General features: G+C 39.1%; 1 protein-coding gene across 1 annotated transcript; it reads right to left on the minus strand.

Moving 5' to 3' along the window:
* Window positions 1–1,633: 1,633 nt before the first annotated feature.
* ppp1r14aa (protein phosphatase 1, regulatory (inhibitor) subunit 14Aa) lies at window positions 1,634–19,043 on the minus strand. Its single transcript, XM_049591634.1, has 4 exons — window positions 18,759–19,043; window positions 8,976–9,056; window positions 8,634–8,666; window positions 1,634–2,857 (listed from the first exon to the last, which is right to left on the minus strand). Exons 1-4 carry the CDS (start codon window positions 18,960–18,962, stop codon window positions 2,675–2,677), a joined length of 501 nt encoding a protein of 166 aa, XP_049447591.1. The 5' UTR covers window positions 18,963–19,043; the 3' UTR covers window positions 1,634–2,674.
* Between the last annotated feature and the right edge of the window lie 3,929 nt (window positions 19,044–22,972).

The raw sequence follows: 22,972 nt of genomic DNA on the forward strand, positions 1-22,972 counted from the left end.
ATACTTTGTGCAGCTGCATAAATAGTCTTACTAACAGGACTTTTTACATGTTTACACATAAATGTACAGTTGTTCTTTCAATATATTTAAGAACAGATCTGGAGTCAGACTGCACTACACGGGCCACTGCTCCAGGTAGCCCTCTGGTAAAATAGCTTTTTTTTTTTTTTTCAGGTTTCTGATTGGCCAATATTTTCTTCTTCATTGTGTGGGTTTAGGGTTATGATTATTTTGCTGCCTGTTGGTTGGGCGTGCTCTTGACAGCGTTTCAATTGTGTTTGACGTTTTTTTTTATTTAGAAGGACATTTTTTTAAAACAGTGCTTTTGTGGTTGGGAATGTTTCAGAAAACCAAGCAGGGAAAAAAAGTCAGTGTGGACTACATGTAATCAAAAACAACATAGTTGGTGTCTTGTTTAGATCAACTGCTTCAGCCTACTGGTTATGCATGGCTCCTACAAACAAGTTTTAATGTCATCAACAAAAAGAATGATGAAGAAAGTATGATCATCAGCAACCTTTTTTTCCATGATGAAGATGAGACACTGACAAGCTAAAAAGTAGATTGCTAAAAATGAAAACTATGGAAAATGCATATTTAATTTTTGTTCATGAGACGAGACTGGATGAAAATTTTAGTGGGGAACTATCGGACATTCAAAATGAGATGAGAGTAGTGGTGAGCAATAAATTATTTTTTATGATACTTATCAGAAAAATGTTTTAAATCAAAAAGTTGAGAATGGCTGTGCTTCTAATGCCGATAACCAAAATAAGATCGGAGTGCTGACGGGCTGGTTAACTTAAGTAAATAGTCAATGCCAGGATGTTTCGCTAGCCTGCAAAACACTCACACTGGAGCAGAGTCAGCTGTTGGTGCAAGCTGTGAGCTGTACAGTAATTCAGCAGTAAATAAGCAGCTCTGTGTGTCTGACTGTGGATGGTGGAGCTGTTGGATAGATTTGTGCAGTCTGTTAGTTGCAGCGATGGCTGTTAGCAGCTAGCTCTGCTTGTTGAACTGCAGCAGAGCAAGCAGCTGCTCGTCGCCGGACTTCTCATCCGTTGATCCCCGCAGGAGTCCACTGAGATCCAGACTGTCTTGAGAAGGTTTATGGTTTGATTGCTATTTTGTCATGGGGATAGACCCAGAAAGACACTGGAGGGATTATATCTCTGCTCTGGCCTGGGAATGCCTCAGAATCCCCCAGGAGGAGCTCCCCCCGTGACCTTGCCTGGGATAAGTGGGTAAAAATGGATGGATGGATGGATACAATTCTGGTATATCTGACACACAATGAATAAAAATAGAAATGAAACATTTCTAAATTATTCTAAATATGTAAACAAGTCAGTAAACTTTTAATGGCAATGTTATATTTTTAGCCTAAGGTTAATTAATTAAATATGTAGTTTTCAGGGGCCCCCACAGATTCTTATAATTTCAAATGTGTTTTATATCCTTTTTGTGTGGGCTTTCATATTGGATGATACAAACTTGTACAGAACAGGTGTACCTATCCAGCTAGTATTTTAGTGTCCTTTTCAAACTTCATATACTACACATATTGTCAGTACCTTCTGACTTGGAAAACACATTACATGCCAAAGCACAAAAAGAACATTAAACATGCACCAACAGTGACATAAATAATTTTATTAGCAATTCCTGCAAACAACTAATGTCTTTGAAGAATCAAAAGTTAGTGAATGTATTGACAAAACTGAAAATGTAGTAACAATACAACTCCAAAATTGAAAGGATGAATCACTATTTAAAATGTGTGTAAGCCATGCAGTCCAGTGTTACATTATTCTGGCTTTTATTGGCTTTACCTCTATGTCTTGTTATCTTGACAATAAATAACATTCATGACCTTCATAAGCTAACCAATGTTAAATAAATTGTAGTATATATGCATCTAATCTGGCAGTCATATCTAAAAAGTGGTGCATTTGACATGTTGATGTGTTCAGTGGAAGGTGGAACATTCAAAAACTGTCACAACTCAGTGATGTGTAGCAGGATATTATTTTAAAATAAAGAGAGGTATATTCTATTTTTTTGTTAAATCTGCTTTCCTTCATCTACTTTCATCAGAAACTTTATCAGTTAGTTTCAAAAACTATTACATCCAACTATGTATACATGGAACCTGTGATGATAATAGTCAAAGCCAGATAATGACAGCCTTTTCCAGTCGAGTAAAAGTGAGAGTCACAAGTTGCAAATAAAAAGTATTTTGGGAATACTGTGAGTGGAAATGTATATTTCTATGATGTTATGCATTGTGCTAGAGGCATCTCGAGTTTGAAGCCTTTGTTCTGAGATTATCTTAAGAGTTTAGTAAATTTCTGTCTATATTAATTCAATTATCCACCCATGAGATACGCCACAAACAACTGTTCCTTTAATAAGTGGTTAAAAGAATAGTTTGACATTTTGGGAAATATCAGAATTGTTGCTGCTGCGTTTTTACAGCAGGCAATAAGCAGTGATCTTCCTGAAGTCTTGTTATCACTATGAGGTTGCCAGGCAGCCAACAGACAGTCAAGATGTAACATCTGAATTAGTGAGTTTTAAAGTAGATTTTTCCTTCTTTGCCTCCCAAAGTCCAATAGAACTGACTTTTTTTTCATGACATAACAGTGTGTGCTTGTCTTGGCTGGAGGGGTCATCAGAGGGTCTGGTTTTGGCCTCGGGTGTGGTGGGAGTGATGGTCCTGATGTGGGTTGTTAAAGTGGTAGGGCTCATGGCGGTAGTGGCTGTGGCAGATGATTGGATGCTCGATGCCTTCGCTCTGCAGCTCGTCCTGCTTTTGAACTCCATCCAGCTTTGCCACCAGCTCTCTGATGAAAGTCTGAAATACCATTTTACAAGTAAGTGTTCCAATACGTATTTTATATTTGTCAATGTAGCCACAATTGGTTATTTGACAATGTATGCAATAAGTTATTTTTCTGTCACCATAGCTTATCTAATATCCCAGTCCATTCTCATTCCCAACTTGTTAAATACCACCATTTTGTTTGTGATTTTGAGGATCAGATACCAATACCACTTTGTCAGTGGATGTCCACGTCAGACACAGACACATTAAGGAACCGTTCACGGTGTTATGAAATACACCGGCTGGCAGCAACATTCGTGGTATAAAGAGAGAGAAAGTCAAGGGCAGGCAGAGGGGGAGGTGGATGGGTGAAACAAACTCCAGACTTTCACCTGTTCATTTCCTGTGTGAAACCAAAAGCCAATCAAGTTTTTTTAACGTAGCGTGCTAGCATGCCACGGCAGTAACATGACATTACATAACATTTGTAATAACAGCCAAATTTATTTAAAGCCAAACTATCATGTTTCTTTTTTAAACCTAACCACAAACTTTTGTCTCCACAAGATAAGAAAAATACCCTAAAAATTAGGTGTTTTATGTATGTTGTAAGTTTAAAGCAACACTTACCTTTCTGGAAATTTTACACTTTTCTTTGTTTAGGTTAAAATGCTATTAATAAGTTGGTGGCACAGTAAAATGTAAGTGAATTCAACCAGAAATAAAAACTCATAATTACACCATTCTCATATGGTTCTAAGAAAACTCAGACCAATCATTGCATTCGGACCGAGTCTGTGAGACAACAAATATGATGCTTGTGGATATAAACTAGTAACAGGGACGCCTGTGGATATAAACTAGTGACAGGGACGTTTGTGGATAGAAACTTTTCTCCTTAACAATGGCAGACAAACGCGGACCACCGCTTCCACAGGGAAATCAGTTAATCAATTAGCTAAGTTTGACTGAACATTGCGGCAGCCTCTGCGTACACCGGCCAGCGAAGTAAACACGGTGCAACAAGAAGTAAATTCTTCAGTGCAATACAGTCGCGAGTTTCTAACAGACATTACAAACTGCTGCAGAGATCTAACGCTACAACTGAGAGAGCTCAGGATGTGAAGCAAGCTTGGCCTGCTACGTCAAGCTAGCCCTGAGATGACTGTGGTTTCGCTGGCAGCGCTGTGACAGGACGCGGGCGCGGGAGTAGCGCAGAGGGGTTATCTCTAGGCTGAACGCTAACCCCATCAAACCAGCTGTTACCAGCAGCCTTCTGGTGAACATCCACTCGCTGGACACGAAAATTGATTATATCCTACTGTGGAGATCCACTCACCGAGGAGTGAGGGACTGTTGCGTCCTTGTGTTCACGGAGACATGGATAAATGGTAACATATCAGACTCTGGTGTTGAGCTAATGGGGCTAACATTACATAGAGCAGACAGAGAGGCTGCGTCATCTGTTAAGCTCTGTGGTGGCGGTCTGGCAATATACACAAACAATTCATGGTGCTCTGATGTGAAGAGGATCTCCCAGTTCTGCTCTAAGGATGTGGAGTTTCTGACTGTGAAATGTCAACCCTTTTCATCTTACTATTGCACTATATGTTCTATCTTATATGTTGCACAAATTGTTTTTAAATGTTTTGTTTCTTTTTGCTTGGGGTGTGCGAAATGTCATTTCGTTGTTGTGCTGTGCATAAAAATGACAAAGAAGTTCAGTTCAGTTCATAACGTTATATGACAACACAGCATCCAGTTGCTAATGGCTAACGTTAGCCTACTGTAGCATAGCCTCTGAAACATTAACGTTATCGTCTGTGTGTGTTTCCACTTACTAGTAACGTTGACGCTATCTAACGTAAGCACTGTAACCTTGTTCTAAAACTCATCAGTGATCACTGACTCTGGTTGAGTTTTAAAACTCCGGGGTTGCGTTTGACTGTCTTGGTTGTAACATTACACTCGCTCTCCTCTTCAGTATATCTAACGTTACCTTGCCAACACCTACGTCTATCATAGACGTAATGAGGACGTAATGGAGGAGGGGGGAGTAGGTCTTTGGAGGGAGGGGGAGTTGCAGGAGGAGGGGGATGGGACTTTGTGGATGTTCAAATTTTTTCTAAGTGCTGTGTGAAATGCAAGAAAGGTAAGAGTTGCTTTAAGGGTGCTTTCACACCTGTAGGTGGGTTCATTTGGTTGCACCAGAGAGGAAAAAATGATACATAGTTGCATTTACATTTTGGTTTGGTCCCTGTTCACACTGTCTTTTTGCAAATGAACAAAGAGTAGTAAACATGAAGTTCTAACGACTGACAGGTAACTTGTTGATTTGACAGTTTTGGTGTGTGTCATCCTGCATCATGAGGACCCATGTGGGGAAATCAAATTCAGGTGTCTGACAGAAGTTTATGTAGCAGCACTGTAATGCTTCTAAAGTGTTTATATTTATGTGCTCATAGAAAAATAACTGATTGTAAGCATTAATAGAAGGCTATTATTAGACTGCATATCAAAGGCATGTTATGAATAACGGCTAACATAGAGACAGGATGAAAAGAAGGCGTCTTGTACAGTAATTCAGGACTTAATACTGGATCACTGTCACACACTTTTTAATGGACTTAATGAACAGACAAAGTATACAGACTCAGACAGAATGATGGCAGTTTGAACAGCTTTTTAATCAGGGAAAATACCTACACAGACGTGCATATGTGTTACACCATGGTTACACGTATGAATTAGCATAAATAAGTTATGATCAATTATGAGATCACAGACAGATTTCATGATCAGCAAATGGATTTATTATGATTTAGCTGAAATCATACTAAAATCACACATCTGCTATCTGCAAACGAACCTCACCAGAGTTTGTTTGAAAGTGAACTGAGACCCAACTTTTCGAGTGGTCTTGGTTTGGTTGTTTGGTCCGCACCAGGGTTCAACTGACAGCTTTCACACTAGCCCAAACAACCATACTAACCGTGTGAATGGCCCTGAGTTTGTTTTCAATGAAAATAAAATTATGGAAAAATGGAAGTGCATTTTGAAAAGACACAATGCATGTAACAAGCATCAATTGCCATATCATCCCTGAGCGTCCAAAATAGATGCATCATATTTTGACGTTTATGTCCACTGACAAAGAGGCAGTATTTGGCGAATTGGGAGGAGAATGGGTTGCATCCATGTTGACCATGACATTATGACATTACATATACACATTTAAAGAGAAGTCTGGCAGTCATCGTCAACACATCCCATCAAAAGACTAAAACCAACTGTGAATGTATCTGCTAACAAATAGTGTGTGTATCAAAGGCTGATATCTCTTCCTGTGCCATGGAGCTCCATTGTTGTCCAATAACTATTAAAAAAACATATCAATGAGTCCCACTGTTAAACTGGATAACATGTACCTTCATTACCATGAGCACATGCTCTGTAGTTTATTTTGAATGATGCCCCAAATCTGCTGCTGAAAAATGTCTCCAAAGAATCCACTGTTTTCTCCTCTTTGTGTAACATTTGGTAATAAATACAACTCCCAGCTGTTTTAGGAAATCATTTAGCCCCTTTTTAATAAAAGTATACAAATTGAAAAATGTATCTCTTCATTAGGAGCCAATGGGCTTGAGGCTAGAGCCACAGACAGGATAGCACTGAAAGCTCTTACCAGCTTAAAGCTCTTAACATTGAACAAACAGCTATTAGTAGTGTAGTAGCAATACGAGTGCCATAAAAATGTAGTGTTAAGTCTTTTTTCCACCCCTTTTTGTTCAGTGTTTATGTCCATAGATGGAAAAAGGCCTTGGAGCAGGGTCATAGTAAGATGACCTGAAAGCCATTCGGGAGGAAGTTCCCACTCTCTCTACTGTTCTGTGGTGTAAATGTGTTTAATATGATTTACTCTGGATCGCTGTCACTAGACTGTGATCTGAATGCACATTCCAAACAATAACGCTGCTTTTAACATAACGTGATTCAACTGTTCCACTGTTTACGTTGTATCATGGTTGAGTCTGAGCTTCCACAGGCTGACAAGAAACACAGGATCCAGATATGGTGTGTTATGGCAACAGCACAAATAGAGGTGGGCAAAACAAAACAGCCCCAGTTTTGATAAAATACCGACAGCAAACATTTGCTTGACTCTGGATTTCTGTGTGTTTGTTTTCCTGTAATAGACATTCATCAGCAGTAGCAAAGTTGATTCTAGTGTTGGCTGTGACTGTTTATTGTGAGGCTAGTTAATATTAGGCTCTTAATACAGAGATCATGCTATAGAGCTGCTTTTTTTGCCTCCTTTGCATTTTGACAAAGAACCAAACATTCCACATTCCGCAATCAAAAGAGGTGTGGTAGGCGTGCCATCTCTGTTATATAGCAGGTGATCAAGTCCTCTGCTCTGAGGGTAAGGAGCTCACAGATCTCATTATTTTCCCAGTTTGTGGACATGTAAGCCATTACTCTTCCTTTTTGAGTTAGCTCTGCTAACAATTACTTTCTAACTTTCCCGCGGTACGTAACATACATAACACGTTGTCAAAACGTCATACCTGTCCTGCCCATTCTGCCCAGTATGTGGTGGCCCTACCACATTTGGTGCCCTAGGAAAGCCTCCCCCTGGCACCCATAATAATCAATTACAATAATCATATAAATTAACAATCAATAAAAAATAAAAATAAAGGCCTCTCTATGGGCTTTGCTATGCAGTTATGTTGTTGTGGCCTTATGTAATATTTCAAAATAATAGCAGTCATAGTATTAGTAAAAAATAGTAAAAGATAAACATTTGATTTTTTTTTTCTTCTTCTTTTTCTGTGGCACCCCCTATAGATAATGGCAGCCCTTAGCATTCGCCCTATGCTAAGGGCTGCCACTGTGCCCAATTTATACAGACACTAAAGGCAAGACCACTCTGTCCCCCCATTTCACGATTGTACGTTATATACAGAATGGCTAGGTGGCATAACAGCATGATATCCCTGCCTTGAACAGGCAGTGTAAAAGGGACTTTTGTATTACTATTATCGACAGCAGCTCAGCATATAAACCACAGACTGTATAATAAAGATGGACATCAGTAGAGAGGTGTTGACCAGCTTTATACAGTCTATGATGGAAACAAGGAAACTGTTCTAAGAAGATTTTAGCTTTGGAAGACACTCATTTAATTTGATTACTAGTCTCTGAAGCCTCATATTAACTTCAGATAAACTTTGGGATATATATTGTACAGAACAAGGGCTGTGTACTTTGTAACACAGGCATTGGAAGCGTAATAACAAGAAATATTTTATGTCCAGTATAAACTGGAAGAATGGTTACAGCAAGCAGAAACTATTTCAGTGTTTATGTGGACATGTTGTGTTGATTTAAGACAGACTTGAAATAAATATGAAGTTATCTTTTATTGGTGCTCCACATCAGAGTCCAGTAAACTAAGTCTGAGTAAAAAAAAGCAGCAGCTGACCCTCCATGCTCCTCTGCCTGTGTCTACATCTCTGTGCAGGCCACAGTGAGGCCAATGCTTGAGTCCAGAAAGACTCATTGTTTTAGACTTTAAATGGAAAGAAAAAGGCAAGAGAGCACAGTGAGCCATTGTTGAGGCATGTGGAGTGACTATGGGATGAGATGTCAGAAGCTGCAGCTTCAGTTGAAGTGCATGTGACCAGTGTGTGTATATGTGTGTATGCACATAGGTATGCTGTAAGTTTGTATACTGTATATGATGTGTGCATCCTCATGACTCGCCCTGGGTTGGGAATGTAATTTCCAAGTAAAAACATACCTTTGTGTTGTTACTGCACTTTTGAAGAAGCTCCTGTCAAGAAACGGAAGATTATGTTGTAACAAACCAGCCACATAATCATATATTAATTTTCAATATTCTACTATAAACACTTCAGCGTTTCTAAAAGTCTCATTCAGTGATGAGCACTGTACAATGGTACTGACTCTTTCAAATATGTCTACTTGAGTGACTGAACTAAATCCGTCTGTCCTGGTGCAGAAACTCTCTCATCATGACGCAAAATGAACTATTATCAGTGCTGAATTTAGAAAATCCTCTCTACTGGAATCCCTCCTCATAATATCATATATAGCATGATATACATGCAGGTCCTGTTACCTGTAACTTTTTGACTCGCTCTTCATCATTTGGCAGGTCAATCAAGTCATCAATGTTCACCTCCTCTGGCATATCACCCTCCTGATGTAAACAAATGTAAACACACACACACACACACACACACACACACACACACACACACACACACACACACACTATGTTATTGAGTCACCATACTTATTTTGAACACACATTTATCAACCTCTTGAACCTTACTGTGCCCCATGAATTCCCCCATATTTCTTCAAGTATTTCCCATACAGTTTCCCTTTATAGTCCCATATATTCCAGTGTTCCTTAAAGCTCACAACAGCCTATATCACACACTTACAGTAACTGAAATATTCAAATCCAAAAAGTGAAGCTGCATTACTACTTACAATGGAACATTCTAGATGTTTTGTGTGTCATATATGTTCGGTCCGTGTATCATTCGCACTATTTTCTACGGAAGTGCATTGCATTCACAGGAAAAAAAAAAAATAGACACCTTATCTCATAATTTCAAGAAAAGATCTTGTGATTACACAATTAATAGCCTAATTAATTACATATGTGGAAATAGCCTGTGTCGTCCTTTGTTAACCATTTCAACTACAGATGTTACTCATTTCAATGCGCAGCACTGACCCTTGTGGAAATATCATAGTATAAATGTCCTTTATGAAATTAAGACTGTGTAACGAGTTAGCATACTGTACAGGTCCGGCAGAAAATATAACAGTACTACTAATTCTCAAACAGTTTCAGTTGGACGCTGTCTCTCAACTGCTCACTATGCCACCTGCTGGTTGTTGGTGCGCACTGCACTGCGTAATTACGAGATAAGGTGTCTAATTTTTTAATTTTTTTTTTATCCAGTGAATGCAATGCGCTTCCGTAGAAAATAGTTTAGCAATATTTGGTCAATAGTAATATTTTTCGATTTGCTATTTTTGATGTGAGCATAAAATCAAAAATAAGAAAAACAAACCGTTTTTTGTATTTTTGAATTTGATTATTAAACGAACTATGAAAAAACAAACCGTTTTTTTTTTTTTTTGATTTAAAATTGAAAATGGAATGAACGAATGATACACGGACCATGTTCTCCTGCAATTTTCCTGCCTTTGATATCTGCGATTGTTTGAAACCTTTGGATCTCTTTATATTTAAGGTAGTCTCGCTCACTCTCACTCTCACTTTAAGATTGGAGAAAAAAAACGCCCCGGCTTTTTTTTTATTTCTTTCAACCAATCACAATCGTTCTTGGCGGTGCCAGCAACGGTGCGCTTGCAAAAATATTGCTGGGGGGAAACAGGTTTTGGTGTAACACGCCCACAAAAATATCGCCTACAGGACGTGAACCATGGCAGAAAAATGGCTACATCCCTGCAAGATCAAACACCACAAAAGTTAGTAAAGGACGTGTTGAAAACTGCTACACAACCGGAGGTGGTAGGGCAGGACTTCAGCGGGTGGCTCATTCCACCCAGTGAGAGGGGAACTGCCCATTGGTCCAACATCCCATTGTTCCGACCATATTAAACCCATTGTTCCGAAGTCCCGTTGTTCCAAAATCATCATGATGCCCTGTGGTTAAGGTCTGGTTAGGTTTAGGCACAAAAAACACTTGGTTAGGGTCAGGAAAAGATCATGGTGTGGGTTAAAATAAAAAAGAAAGTGACAAACACATAAGCCGTGAGCCTGCTTCGCCTCAAGCCTTTCCCAGCTGACCCAGAGCCAGTCGCGACGCACCATCAATGAAGAAATACGCCCGCCGGGAGCCGTTCAGCACCGCGGACTGTCGGACTAATGGGAGGTCGGACCAATGGGCTGTCGGACCAATGACATGGACCCACTGAGAGGCTGATCTATGCAGCGAACTTCCGCCCACTCAGACTATATTTAAGGCAGTAGTTCAACGTACAATGTATAGCTGGGGCTGATGGGAGTATCAGAAGTTTTGCTGGTACTTGGACATAAACCAAAGTATTGGACAAGATGAAATTTTGACCAGATGATAGTGCTAGCTGATAGGTCTGGGATCAAAGTGACTACAGTTTTCTGAAGTCTGTGTATGTCTGTATAAATTTACAAGCAATTCATCTTATAATTGTTGAGATATTTTATTAAAAAACAAAAAGTATCAAGCTTGTGGTGGCACAAGAGGAAAGGTCACCAGAAGGATAAATCGTCTTGGCCTGATGGCACCATGTTGTTATGTTATGTAAATCCATCCAAGAGATGTTGAAATAGTTTGCAAGATAAACTGTTGGTGGTGTGAGAAGAAAAGTCAGAAGGTTACCAGTGTCATAAGAACTGATCCAAGGATCACTGAGTAATGATAGCAAATGTCCTGGCTACTTGACAAGAAAATCAGCACCACAAATAGTAGTGCTAGAAGAAAAGTGGTGGACTGACTGTGCAGCAGCCAGTTTCCTACAACCATGTAACTACCATGGCTAAAAATATTAGTGCAGCTTTGAAATGATCATAATAATACCCACATTCCTCGAGGCAGCGGCCGTGGAGGGGGAGTTGCAGCCATTTTTAACTCGAGTCTATTAATCAGCCCTAAACCTAAACTAGATTATAATTCCTTTGAAAGCCTAGTCCTTAGTCTCTTACATCCAAACTGGAAAATCTCACAGCCACTTTTATTTGTTATAGTGTAGCGTGCTCCTAAATTTGTATCTGAATTCTCATCCAGTTTAGTTCTTAAATCAGATAAAGTTATTACTGGAGGTGATTTTAACATTCATGTTGATGTTGATAATGACTCCCTTGCTACTGTATTTATCACCTTATTAGACTCCACTGGCCAGTCAGGGTGTACATAAACCCACTCACTGTTTAAACCATACCCTCGATCTAGTTCTTCATATGGAATTGAAATTGATAACCTAATAGTCTTTCCACAGAATGCCTCTCTATCAGATCATTAATTTCTTTCTACTCGATTACACGCCACTCAGCAACAGTTACTATACTAGATGTTTATCAGATAGTGCTGTCGCAAAATTTAAGGAAATGATTCCATTCCATGTCCTTCTGTAACAGAGGTTTCCCATACGGACTTTAAACTCTTCTGAATTGATCATCTTGTCAATAGCGCTGCAGGCTCCCTGCGAACAACACTCGACTCTGTAGCACCTCTTAAAAAGAAGTTAACAAAGCAAAGAAAGTTAGTTTCTTGAAACAACTCTCAAACCCCAAATTAAAACAAATATCGCAAAAATTTGAAAGGAATTGCCGATTAACCAAACTGGATGAATCTGGTTTAGTCTAGGAAGACAGTCTCGGAATGTATAAGAGGGCCCTCCGCAATGCCAGAGCAAACTTTTACTCAGCATTAATAGAAGAAAATAAGAACAACCCCAGGTTTCTTTTCAGCACTGTAGCCAGGCTGACTGAGAGTCACAGCTCTATTGAGCCTTGTATTCCTTTAGCCCTTAGCGGTGATGATTTTATGAGCTTTTTTAATGACAAAATTCTAACTATTAGAGGCAAAATTCATGACCTCCTGCCCTCAAATGGAACCAATCTGCCCTCAAACACAGCTGTAAAACCTAATATATATTTAGATTGCTTCTCCCCGATTTCTCTTCAACAGCTGACCTCAGTGATTTCTTCATCTAAATCATCAACATGTCTCTTAGACCCCATTCCAACTAGGCTACTTAAGGAGGTCTTTCCTTTAGTCAACATTCACTTATTAGACATTATCAATGTATCTTTATTAACAGGCTATGTACTACAATCATTAAAGGTAGCTGTAATTAAACCCCTGCTAAAAAAGCCCACCCTGGATCCAGAGGTTTCCTGATTTCTAATCTTCCCTTTCTTTCAAAGATCCTTGAGAAAGTAGTCGCAGACCAGCTGTGTGATTTTCTTCATGAAAACAATTTATTTGAGGAATTTCAGTCAGGATTTAGAGTGCATCATAGCACTGAGACAGCACTAGTTAAAATTACAAATAACCTTCTGATTGCTTCAGACAAAGGACTCGTCTCTGTACTTGTTTTATTAGATCTTAGTACAGCATTTGACACAACTGACCATCAAATTCTGCTACAGAGACTGGAACATTTAATTGGCCTAAAAGGTTCTGCACTAAGCTGGTTTAAATCTTATTTATCTGATTGTTTTCAGTTCATTCATGTTAATGATGAATCATCCTTACGTACTAAAGTTTGTTTTGGAGTTCCATCAATTCTGTTCACTTTATATATGCTTCCCTTAGGTAATATTAGAAATTACTCTGTAAATTTCCATTGCTATGCAGATGATACACAATTGTATTTATCGATAAAGCCAGAAGAAAAGGATCAATTAACTAAACTTCAAAAATGCCTTGAAGACATAAAAACCTGGATGAGCTCCAATTTCTTTATGTTAAATTCAGACAAAACTGAAGTTAGTGTTCTACGCCCCAACACCTCAGAAATTCTTTGTCTGGTGATATAGTTTCTCTGGATGGCTTTGCTCTGGCCTCTAGCACTACCGTAAGAAACCTTGGAGTAATATTTGACCAAAATTTGTCTTTTAACTCCCATTTAAAACAAACTTAACGGACTGCGTTTTTTCATCTGTGTATTATTGTGAAAATAAGGCCTATCCTGATAGGATGCAGAAAAATTGGTCCACGCTTTTGTTACCTCTAGGCTGGATTACTGTAATTCCCTATTATAAGGTAGCTTTAGTAAGTCTTTGAAAACTCTCCAGCTAATCCAGAATGCAGCAGTACGTGTACTAACAGGAACTAAGAGACGAGATCGCATTTCTCCTGGTTTAGCTTCTCTGCACTGGCTCCCTGTGAAATCCCGAATTGAATTTAAAATCCTACTGTTAACTTACAAAGCTTTAAATGGTCAGGCTCCGTCAAATCTTAGAGAGCTCATAGTGCCATATTATCCCACTAGAACACTGCGCTCTGAGAATGCAGGGTTAGGATCAGGAGCCAGAGCCTTCAGCTGTCAGGCTCCTCTTCTGTGGAATCATCTTCCTGTTTCGGTCCAAGAGGCAGACACCGTCTCCATATTTAAGACTAGACTAAAGACTTTCCTCTTTGATAAAGCTTATAGTTAGGGCTGTCCTATGTCCTCATGTCCTATTACTGCATGTCACTAACTCAGCTTCTGCTCCGGAGCCTTTGTGCTCCACAGTCTGGCAGGTTAACTCATATCGCAGCGGTGCCTGGATAGTGTGACATGTGTGGTTGTGCTGCTGCCGTGGTCCTGCCTGATGCCTCCTGCTGCTGCTGTTAGTCAAACTTCTACTATTATTATACACATATGATTATTGTCACATACATATACTATCATATATTAATATATACCAACAACATATTGTACCACAATAGCCATAATTATTATTATAATATTATTACTTAAATTAATGTTGTTGTAAGCTACTGTCACTACTGTCTGTACTGCATCTCTCTCTGTCTCTCTTCAAGTATCATTTTGGTAACTGTTAATTTATTATGTTGATCTGTTCTGTATGACATCTATTGCACATCTGTCCATCCCAGAAGAGGGATCCCTCCTCAGTTGCTCTTCCTGTGGTTTCTACCATTGTTTTCCCCCGTTAAAGGGTTTTTTGGGGGGGAGTTTTTCCTTATCCGCTGTGAGGGTCCAAAGTACAGAGGGATGTTGTATGCTGTGAAGCCCTCTGAGGCAAATTGTTATTTGTGATATTTGTCTTTTTGTGATATTTGGCTTTATAAATAAAATTGATTGATTGATTTAAATGCAGGGGTCAAAAACAGTAACTTCCAGGGAACCCTAAGGCAAGTTCTTTGGTTACTTTTAATATGTCAGCTAAAGAGATATCTGCATGTGTAAACCATGTGTAAAATGCAGATGAAGACTTTGGAATCCAAAGCCTGCACACATTGCAGGTCCATCATGTGTATGTTTGGGCTCTGTGGGCTGAATAGTACCAACGCTCACGTAATACTGTAACAGTGGCTTGCTCTAATAGAACAAATAGCCATTGTTTTAGCTGAGCTGGGTGAAAGGGACAGTCCCATCGGCCCATCCACATCGCTGCACTATGTAATTCTCTTGTTACATACTGGACTTCAGCTCCACAGTCCGCCAGGTTCATCTGAACTCACTAAAACTCAGACAGGCAGGTCCTTTTCACCGTTGATGTGTGTGACATGACTTGGTTCAACATAATGATATTTCCATTAGTAGTAACATTATTGTCATGGGTAATATTACAAAAACAGGACAGATATGAACACCAAATCCTATTCAGAATATCCAAAAGGACCATTTGCTGCTTTTATGTCAGGGGAGAGTGGGGTAGGATGAGCCAGTTTTTACTTTTGTTGTCCTCTTGGAAAGGAAAAAAGGACAGAAAATACAATGAAAATATCTAATATTTCAACATGTCTCCTATCAATTGAACTGAAATTATAAAAATGAATCTATGACAAAGGGCCCTAAAAACATGACCTCAGAAAAAATAGTGTTTCTGTGGCTTAACTTGTGCTAAGTTAGGGGTAAGTTGATCCGAGTAAGCAGGTAAGATTAGCCATATTGTGAGGGTCCGAAGGACAGAGGGATGTTGTATGCCGTAAAGCCCTCTGAGGCAAATTGTGATTTGTGATATTGGGCTTTATAAATAAAATTGCATTGAATTGAATTGAATTGAATTGAATATTAGGGTAAATTGACCATCTGACTTTTTAAGCATAACTTAAAAAATAATTGACCTTTTTCGAGAAAAGTAATTTAATAATACATTTTCCAACTCCAAATAGTCTTATTTCTTTTCTTAAAGCTAACCTAAACAACATGAAACCAACAAAACAGTTTACTATAACACATCTCTGTTTCTGATGAATGAGGGCAGTCATGGAAATTAAAAGCACGGCCAGCACTGTTTTGAGGAACACAAAGCATCATCCATCCATCAGTTTTTATCCACTTATTCGGGGCCGGATTACGGGAACAACAGCCTGAGCAAAGCACCTCCGTCGTCTCCCTCCCCAGTAATGCTCCACCTTCTCCTTGGGGACCCCAAGGCATTCCCATACCAGATGATATATATAATTCCTCTAGTGTGGTCTGGGTCTGCCCTCGGGCCATCTACCAGTGGGACATACCCAGAACATCTCTAACGGGAGGTGCCCAGGGGACATCCTGATCAGATGGCCGAACAACTTCAACTAACCCCTTTAGACGCAAAGCTTACTCTGAGCTCTCTCCAGATGTCCAAGCTCCTCACCCTATCTCTAAGGCTGAGCCAAGCCACCCTCTGGAGGAAACTAATTTTGGCCACTAGTATCCACAATCTCATCCTTAGGGTCATTACCCAAAGCTCATGACCATAGGTAGGGTTGAGATGGAAATGAACCAGTAAATTGAAAGCTTTGCCTTCTGGCTCAGCTCCCTCTTCACCACAACGGTCCGACGCAGTGCCTACATCACTGCAGATGCCTCACCAAACTGCCTATCCATTTCACCCTCCATTTTACCTTCACTCGTGGACAAGACCCAGGGATACTTGAACTCCTTTGTTTGGGGCAGTAACTCTCTCCTGAGAGGGTGATCCACTGTTTTCATGCAGAAAGAACCATGGCCTTAGATTTGGAGGTACTGACTATCATCCCAACTACTTTACACTGAGCTGCAAACCGCCCCAGTGCATGCTGGAGGTCACAATGTGATGAAGCCATCAGAACCACATCATCTGCAAAAAGCAGAGATGCAATTCTGAGGTCCCCAAGCTGGACCCCTTCCTCCCCTCCGGTTGCCTTTTGAGATCCTGTCCATGAATATCACAAACAGGATCAGTAACAAGGGACAACCCTGGCGAAGGGCAACATCCACTATGAACAAACAAAAATAATAATCCTAACAAAATTGTTGATGAAAAAATGTGGCATCTAGCCACATAAATCAAATAAGTGTTCGGCAGAAAAAAAAAAAAGAGAGACTATGGCATGCCATAAAATTCTTGAACAAATCGCTACCTAAAAGAATATAACTCATTCTACTATATTTAGCCATAGAAGATAAGTTAACCTTTGCGGACCTACTAACTCTTATAAATTCCTGCACAGCCTCCCTGATAAAACCTTCTTTTTCCAGCTGTTGGGAGCAGGAATATTGTTTCTTTACATTTCTAATGCCATTTCATAGCATCTCTTTTGAGTAAAGCAAAGAAAAAAAACAGCCTTTTAGATGTTGTCTGCAAGCTTTTTCTCTATAGCACCACCTCTGTTTTTTTCTCCACTGTTTTTACTTCCTTTACCTTCTTCTTTATTAAGGTGCCTCATCAGGACTGACCTGTCAATGTTTTTGTCTTTTGCCTCTGATATGATTTTCCATCAATGGCTGCTCTCTGGCACTACAAAAGCTGTTGAGCCCCGCTTGGTTCTCCTCTGGTAGGCTCTTGGCATGGCAGCTTGTCTACAATGTTTGACATGTAATAAACCACAAGTTGTGTTATTTAAGCAATAACACACGAGAGGGAGTGATGTTGTACTGTGATATCATCACGGCTGTGATTCGGTCGTAGGCACGAGGCTGCAGGCGAAATAAGTCTCTGGTGACTGCATGGTGGACTGTCGCTTCACAGGCACAGCCGACTCTGCCTTCTGATCTGACAGTATGTTGCTTTTCTCCAAGTCATTGAGCTCCGCTGATGAAACACTGACAAACCTGGATGTGTGCTCAGATGGATTCAGCTTCTCCTCTCCCTCATCTTTCTCTGATGACCATTCATAGTTCAATTCAAAACTTATTTTAGGAAATAAATCCATATTTTTGGCTGTTTGACAGTGGATGAATTAATCAGCCTACAACGCAACTGCTGACCTAACTGACACTAACCGTCAGTTTTGATTTGATTGTTGATTGCAATCAGCTGTGAGGCGGAGTGATACATACACAGTGAAATAACCGTGATGTTATACTCCAGTATCATCACGGTTTTACTGTCTCTCGACCAATCAGATTGCAGGGCCGGAACTAACTGTTGTATAAACAATATTGAAATACCAATTATACTTCAGAGACTGTATTTAACTTTGGTGCCTTATGGTTAAGTTAAGTTGGAGCACTGGCTTAATTTACCACACAGCATTTGACTCGCTTTGTCCCATAGCCACTACTTTGGAAAAAAAAATGACTGGATTAGCAATCCAGAGTTCATTTTCATACAGTCAGCATACTTGCTGTTCACAACATTATCCTGAACTGTTTGTCCCAAAATGCACTCTTTTCTAACAGTCTCCTCATGAGAGACCCTGAGCTCCTATCAGCTGCCTCAGCTGCCAGATGTGCAGTGTTTACAACCTCCTGGGATCTACAACAACTCCTTCCCTCCTGCGCGACCTTCCCCTCTTCCTTTTCACATAATTCATCCTTCTCCCAGTTCCACACTGCCCATGTAAGGCAAGGTCCAAGAAAGATGCGTATCTCTGAGTGGGGGACAGCCACACATCTACAGGATGTCTGGCCTTGTAAGGAGAACCAGACTGCCCCACCTCTCCTCTCTACTGATCACCTCATAGATCACCCACAGGAGGCCTGCAGCTGAGACTCAGGACTGTGGCATCTCACTGTGCTTTCATAACACATAGTTAAATATGATAACTTTAATTTAATATTCAAAGCTTTCTGCCCCATTTACAATGTTATATTACAGGATGGAACGCCTTTAGAATGTGTACATAATCCGTTTTAAAGTATGTTGATAAGCTATTGTCTAATTACACATAGAGCGCATTTTAAAAAGCAGAGCGGCACACACAGTGTCTTTCTGGGCTCATTCACCCACCTGACCCGAGTACAGCCGGTCCAGACTCTCGTCGATCCACTTCTCCACGTCCAGCCGCCTCTGCAGCTCCTTCCTGTTGTACTTGACGGTAACCCGGGCATGTCTCTTCGGGACATTTCCACCGTAATCCTCAAAAAGCCCCAAATCTGATGAATGAACTTTGTCAGTTTCCTCAAGCGTCGCCCCGGTCCGGTCGGCTGCCATTTCTGGTCTGGACTGGTCTGACTGGTTTCTCGTCCTTTTCAAGCACAGGAGGAGAGAGTGGCGCTGGGAGGCGACGACGGCACACACTGTTGAGCGACACTTTTTTTTTTTTTTTTTTTTTTTTTTAACCTCCTGGAATGTTCCTAAACACCAACATTTTGCTTTTATCTATGGAAGCCCGTTTCCGCAAAAAAAAAAAGCCATAATTATTATGGGGTACCGTTTGTAAGGTGGCTCACACTGAAATTAACAAACATTTTGCCACATTTAGCTTCAAACTACTTTTAAAAAAAGTGATGTGAATTTTTTTAAAGTCACTTTTTACCACATTTACAGCAATATTTGAATATGTTAAATATAATGTCACAGTTAAATCTAAATATTAAGTGTTAAACCTAAATGTTAAATCTAAATCTAAATGTTACATCTAAATCTAAACGTCAAATGTTAAATATAAATGTGCTTGGTGAAACTAAATATTTAGCCAATATGCAAATGCACACTGCTGGTCAGTAACAACATAAAAACTGTGTTTATTGCATCGAATAATGAACACTTGAACATACATTAGCGTGATAAGAACTACCTGAAATGACAGAAACCATGTTTGGGGAAATTTTATTTGTAGTGTACTTTGAGTTATTAGAGTCCCATCGTTGCTTGCCAACATGTCTGACGATTTAGCTGAACACATTAGAAGGGCCATTTTGGCTGCAATTCAGAATTTCAGCAGTGCATCGTTGACGACAGCAACAGCAACAATATCCACCATAGAGCCACTGCAGCACTCTGTAAGTTTGTTTTCTAACTCGCGTAGCATATGTTCCTTATTTAAGCTATATGAAGCAAGCTAACATTAGCCCAGTAGAGATTTGCTACAAGCATCAATGTACTTCTCGCACAGCGATTTAACATTTAGATTTAAATTTAACATTTAGATTTAACATTTAACATTTAGATTTAGATTTAACATTTAGTTTTAACATTTAGATTTATATTTAACATTTACATTTAGAGTTAACATTTACGTTTAGATTAGACATTTAGATTTAACATTTATTATTTAGATTGAACTGTGACATTATATTTAACATATTTCAAAAATTGCTGTAAATGTGGGAAAAAGTGAAAAAGTGAAATTCACACCAGGTTTTTAAACGTTGGTTGAAGCTACATGTTGCAAAATGTTGCTGCTGATTTCAGTGTGAGCCTCTTTACAAACAGCACCCAAAATTATGACATAAAAAAAGTCGAAATTATGAGATAAAAAGTCGAAATTATGAGATAAAAAGTCATAACTATGAGATACAAACTGCGTCCAAAGGACCCTCCATCACCTCGCTGGAACAATCATGGCAGGTAAGCAAGGCTGAATAAGGTAACTACTACAGGTGACTTTTGTAAATGCTGTGTGTTTGGTACAGTTTGTAGTCTTTTAATCAACACGTGTTTGTAGTTTCAATCAAATCTTTTGATTATGAAAGAACCATATATAATATATATATATATATATGTAACGTTTATAGGTCTGGCATTTGATGGTATCGCTAAAATGAAAACAGTGAGTGTGTCTGTGTTAAGCTGCTTTGCATTAGGCAGCTACATCAGCTTCCATGGCAAGCGCTGCACCTTGTATGTGGAGGTGGCACAGCCAGCGTGAATAGCATATTGTATCTCGGCTACTTGCAAAGTCTAGAACCATGCTCTTTGGCACTTGATTATGCAGGCAGGCAAAATCCCAAACCGTGTACTGCACGTGAGAAAATGTTCACGTGCCGTGTTTGCTCTACAGACTACGAAATGTTGATTGTTTCTGTGGAGAAAAGAATCTACATCTAATGAAATATGAATGCTATACTAATTAGTTTGACTTCTGTGCTTGGTAATATACTTTAGCATTGTAGCGACCCTTAACAAATAGGCTAAGAGGCATGAACTCGTTTTGTTGGCTTTTTATTCCTTAACTTCAACACGTTACTGTGGGCCGTAAACAATGCCAAAACAACAAACCTGTCTGCTTTACAAAGTATCCTCTGCATTAGCGACTTCTTTAACAACACACACGCACGCACGCACACACACACACACACACACACACACACACACACACACTAGCAGGAATATCAACAACCCTCTCTCCTCAAGCCTCTGCCATGCACAGGCGCATGGCAAGCCGTTTTAAGATCTAATCGCTAATAATTTTGCCTAGTCAAAACTCTTATTCAAGATATCTGTAATTAGATTTTGCCTAGTCAAAACTCTAATTACAGATATCTGTAATTCAGTTTTGACTAGTAAGATTCAAACTATTTTTGCCATTCATGTGTATAGGGTTTGTCATTATAGATATCTCCAATGTAGTTGCAGATATCTGCAATTCTTATTGCGGATATCTGCAACTGAATTGTGGATATCTGTAATTCCAGTTTGAGATATCTACAGTTTTATATCTAAAAACTGATATCTACAATTTTGACTAGTCATAAGTTCAAGATATCTTTAATTATCATCAGTTGAAGATATCTACATGGTCCTTTCTAGATATCTTGAATTGAGTTTCAGATAGTCAAAATGACGTTGTAGATATCTTGAATTCGAATTATGACTAGTCAAAATGACGTTGTAGATATCTGCAACTGAATTATGAGTAGTCAAAATGACGTTATAGATATCCGCAACTGAATTATGACTAGTGAAAATGACGTTGTAGATATCTCAAACTGGAATTATAGATAGTCATAATGTAATTGGAGATATCTATAATGACAAACCCCATACACATGAATGGCAAAAATAGTCAAAACTGAATTACAGATATCTGTAATTCAGTTTTGACTAGTCAGAATGACGTCATACATATCTGTAATTCAGTTTTGACTAGTCAAAATGACGTTATAGATGTCTGTAATTCAGTTTTGACTAGTCAGAATGACGTTATAGATGTCTGTAATTCAGTTTTGACTAGTCAGAATGACGTTATAGATATCTGTAATTCAGTTTTGACTAGTCAGAATGATGTCATAGATATCTGTAATTCAGTTTTGACTAGTCAAAATAACGTTATAGATATCTGTGATTCAGTTTTGACTAGACAGAATGATGTTATAGATATCTGTAATTCAGTTTTGACTAGTCAAAATAACGTTATAGATATCTGTGATTCAGTTTTGACTAGTCAGAATGATGTCATACATATCTGTAATTCAGTTTTGACTAGTCAAAATGACGTTATAGATGTCTGTAATTCAGTTTTGACTAGTCAGAATGACATTATAGATATCTGTAATTCAGTTTTGACTAGTCAGAATGATGTCATAGATATCTGTAATTCAGTTTTGACTAGTCAAAATAACGTTATAGATATCTGTGATTCAGTTTTGACTAGACAGAATGATGTTATAGATATCTGTAATTCAGTTTTGACTAGTCAAAATAACGTTATAGATATCTTAAATTAAAATTCATACTAGTCACAATGACATTACTACTAGTCAAAATGACGTTGTTGATATCTATAATGGTAATTCCGGATAGTCAAACAAAAGGGCCAGTGTGTAATATTTGGCATGGTTTAGTGTCAAATCTGAATCTGAATCTGAATCTAATATTCTATATAAGTGTATAATCGCTATAAAATAAAATTTGTTTGGTTTTAGTAGCCTTATAATTATGCTTATATATATATATATATATAGAGCAAGGGCCTTGCTTTAGAGAGGTCCCCATCTTGCGCCGCCATGTATGTAAGGCAGCCCGAGTGGACAATCCAGACAGCCAGAGAACGCGTTTTGCATGTATAAATAAACCAACGAAGACAGCGGGAGGAAGGAAGAAGGAGGAGGAAACAGTGTTAGTGTTATAAAGTTTGCGAATGGACCACACTTACCACGCAACAGGAGAGAATGAACCCGAACCATCATCTACGAGGAAAAGAAGACGCAACTTCACTCCTTGTGATGCACTCTCTGCGGCACTTTTCCTCCTGATGATATATCTCCCCCACGATGGAG

Source organism: Epinephelus fuscoguttatus, linkage group LG12 (genome assembly GCF_011397635.1).
Source record: "Epinephelus fuscoguttatus linkage group LG12, E.fuscoguttatus.final_Chr_v1".
Taxonomy (NCBI): Eukaryota; Metazoa; Chordata; class Actinopteri; order Perciformes; family Serranidae; genus Epinephelus; species Epinephelus fuscoguttatus.